This window comes from Vombatus ursinus, unplaced genomic scaffold (assembly GCF_900497805.2).
Source record: "Vombatus ursinus unplaced genomic scaffold, bare-nosed wombat genome assembly UNPS02014789.1, whole genome shotgun sequence".
NCBI classification, from domain to species: domain Eukaryota; kingdom Metazoa; phylum Chordata; class Mammalia; order Diprotodontia; family Vombatidae; genus Vombatus; species Vombatus ursinus.
Genome location: NW_020954567.1, coordinates 922633 through 925057, shown reverse-complemented (window position 1 = coordinate 925057; position 2425 = coordinate 922633). Strand labels below are relative to the sequence as shown.

At 40.8% G+C, this 2425-nt stretch overlaps 1 protein-coding gene across 5 annotated transcripts in view; it reads right to left on the bottom strand.

The window, feature by feature from the left end:
* The window catches only part of LOC114047482 (carboxyl-terminal PDZ ligand of neuronal nitric oxide synthase protein-like), a 379736-nt gene that overhangs the window by 75049 nt on the left and 302262 nt on the right, over positions 1-2425 (bottom strand). For all 5 annotated transcript variants that reach the window (XM_027868301.1, XM_027868304.1, XM_027868303.1 and 2 more), the window contains one exon: positions 1382-1490. In XM_027868301.1, the coding sequence (XP_027724102.1) occupies positions 1382-1490 (109 nt within the window). The remainder of the gene's footprint in view (positions 1-1381; positions 1491-2425) is intronic.

The following is a 2425-nucleotide window of genomic DNA, read 5'->3' as shown; positions in this document are numbered from 1 at the left end:
TGGAGATTCCCAGCCCAAAGGAATTATTTAGGAAGAGAGGGTAACTGTCTTGCCTGAAGTCACACGTGAGGCTCCTAAATTCAACTAGCCTGAATATTCTGTGTTTCAGTTACTGTTAAGCACTAGCAGGCATGGCTGTAAAGGCCACACTCCCTGACCCCAAGCCCTGGATTCAAATCACAGAACAAGGTTGAAATGTTACCTCAGGAAATGGCCTTAAAACTCATCCCAGCCTCATTCTTCCACCTGTTCCCAGTGCAGAGTTCTTTTTTTACAATCTATAGCACTGCTAAACATCCCTCTGCACGGTTGCATTGGTAATTATTTAATAAGCAAACAGCTCTCCAAAGGGAAAAAAAAATCACATATGCATGACACCCTTTTAAGTTTGATCTGCATAATTACATTTTTCTCCACCATTTCTGAAGTCTAGACAATCAACAAAAGAATAAATCAAGCCTTAATTTGTAGTATTTGCTGAATTTCTGACGTGTAAATAACACTGAAAATTTAACAACTAGCAGCTAAGTGGCGCAATGGATAGGGCCTGGAGTCAGGAAGTTCTGAATTCAAATGTGGCCTCAGACATTTACTAGCTGTGTGACCCTGGGCAAGTCACTTAACCCTCTTTGCCTCAGTTTCCTCATCTGTAAAATGAGCTAGAGAAGGCAATGGCAAACTACTCCAGAATCTTTGCCGAGAGCCAAACATGCCTGAAAAAAAAAATGACTGCATAATAACAATGATCTAGGGTAAGTTAATAAACCTGTCTGCTTCAGTTTCCTCAACTGTAAAATGAGGATGATAACAGTAGGTACTCTGCAGGGTTGTTATGAGAATCAAACGAGATATTTGTAAAGCACTTAGCAGAATGCCTGCATATAGTAGGCACATTAACAAATGCTAATTCCTCTCCCTTCTCTTTGAGCCAGCTTGAGTTAGCTTCAGCCCACCCCTGCTTGTGGCAGGATAGAACATAGGATTTAGAACTAACGACCAATGACCCCAAAACACTAATGGTACAGGTGAGAAAAAAGAGGCCTAGGTTTGCTATGTAATCTAGCGCACGGTGACCCATGCAGAATGGAGCAGAGCCAGGATTCAACCCAGGGACTCCTCCTTCAAATCCAGGGCTTTCTCATTAAGTCACACCACCCTTCACAATCCAGACTGAACTTGGGTAATGCTTGGGTAATGCTGAGGCAAGTCAAATGGGAAACATTCAAGAGGTATTTCTGCTCTGTCTTATAGCCAGCCTTTAAATCTTGGGAGCCACCAATAATGAAACAAGGCAATGTGAGACTGGCTTACCCTGGACACACAGGACAAAAATAATAATAAAAAACTAATTAGAATACTAGCCCCTCCCCTCCCCCTTTACCTTCTTTTTGGACTTAAAGACATTACACCTGAAGACGTTGCTGGAACCATCTCTGGCGATGTAGCTAAAGATCTTTAGATCCTGAGAATCATGAGAGACGTAGAATATCCTACAAGGAAAATAAGCAGACAGAAGTTAATTATGGAGAAGATTACAGTCAAATCTCTAATACAGAAACCTCTAGCGACACACTGAAGATAGAGTCAGATAAGGCCACACCATGAGAAAAGGCCAGACTCCCAAAGCAGGAAGGAAGGTTAGGCTGAAATAGTCACTTCCCCACATGTTCCACAAGGAATGGAACATAATGGAGTTGGGGGAAAAAAGAGAATTAGTAACTGACCCTCAGCTAGGTCAACTTTTTCCTGATGATCTGTGGGTGAAGAGACAGACTAATTTATTTGTAGGTGAATGGATTGGAAAGAAGTTGGGTTACCTTGCCAAAGAAAGGAAATCAAAATCAGTCATAAAATGTTAGAGTTGATACAAACTTAAGAGATAATTTAGTCTAACTCCCTCATTTTATGAGAAGAGAAACAGGCAGCTAAATGGTTTAATGGATAGAACATTGGGCTTAGAGGCAAGAAGACTTAAATTCAAATCTGAACCTTAAACACTTACTAGCTATGCGAGCCTGGGCAAATCACTTAACTGCTGCCAGCCTCAGTTTCCTCAAATGTAAAATGGGTAAAATAATAGCATCCACCTTGTTCTGAGGATCAGATGAGATATTATTTGTAAAGTGCTTACTCCAGGATCTGGCATATTTATTGTTCGGTCATTTTCAGTTGTACCTGACTCTTCATGACTCCATCTAGGGTTTTCTTGGCAAAGATACTGGAGCAATTTGCTATTTCCTTTTCCAGCTCATTTTTACAGATGAGGAAACTGAAGCAAAAAATCACTGGGCTAGTAAGGGCCTGAAACCATATCTGAACTCAGGAAAATGAGTCTTCCTGACTCCAGCTCATGCATTCTATCCATTGTACCATCTAGTAGGCACTTAATGTTAAAAAAAAAAACAAAAAACTGACATGGGGTGGT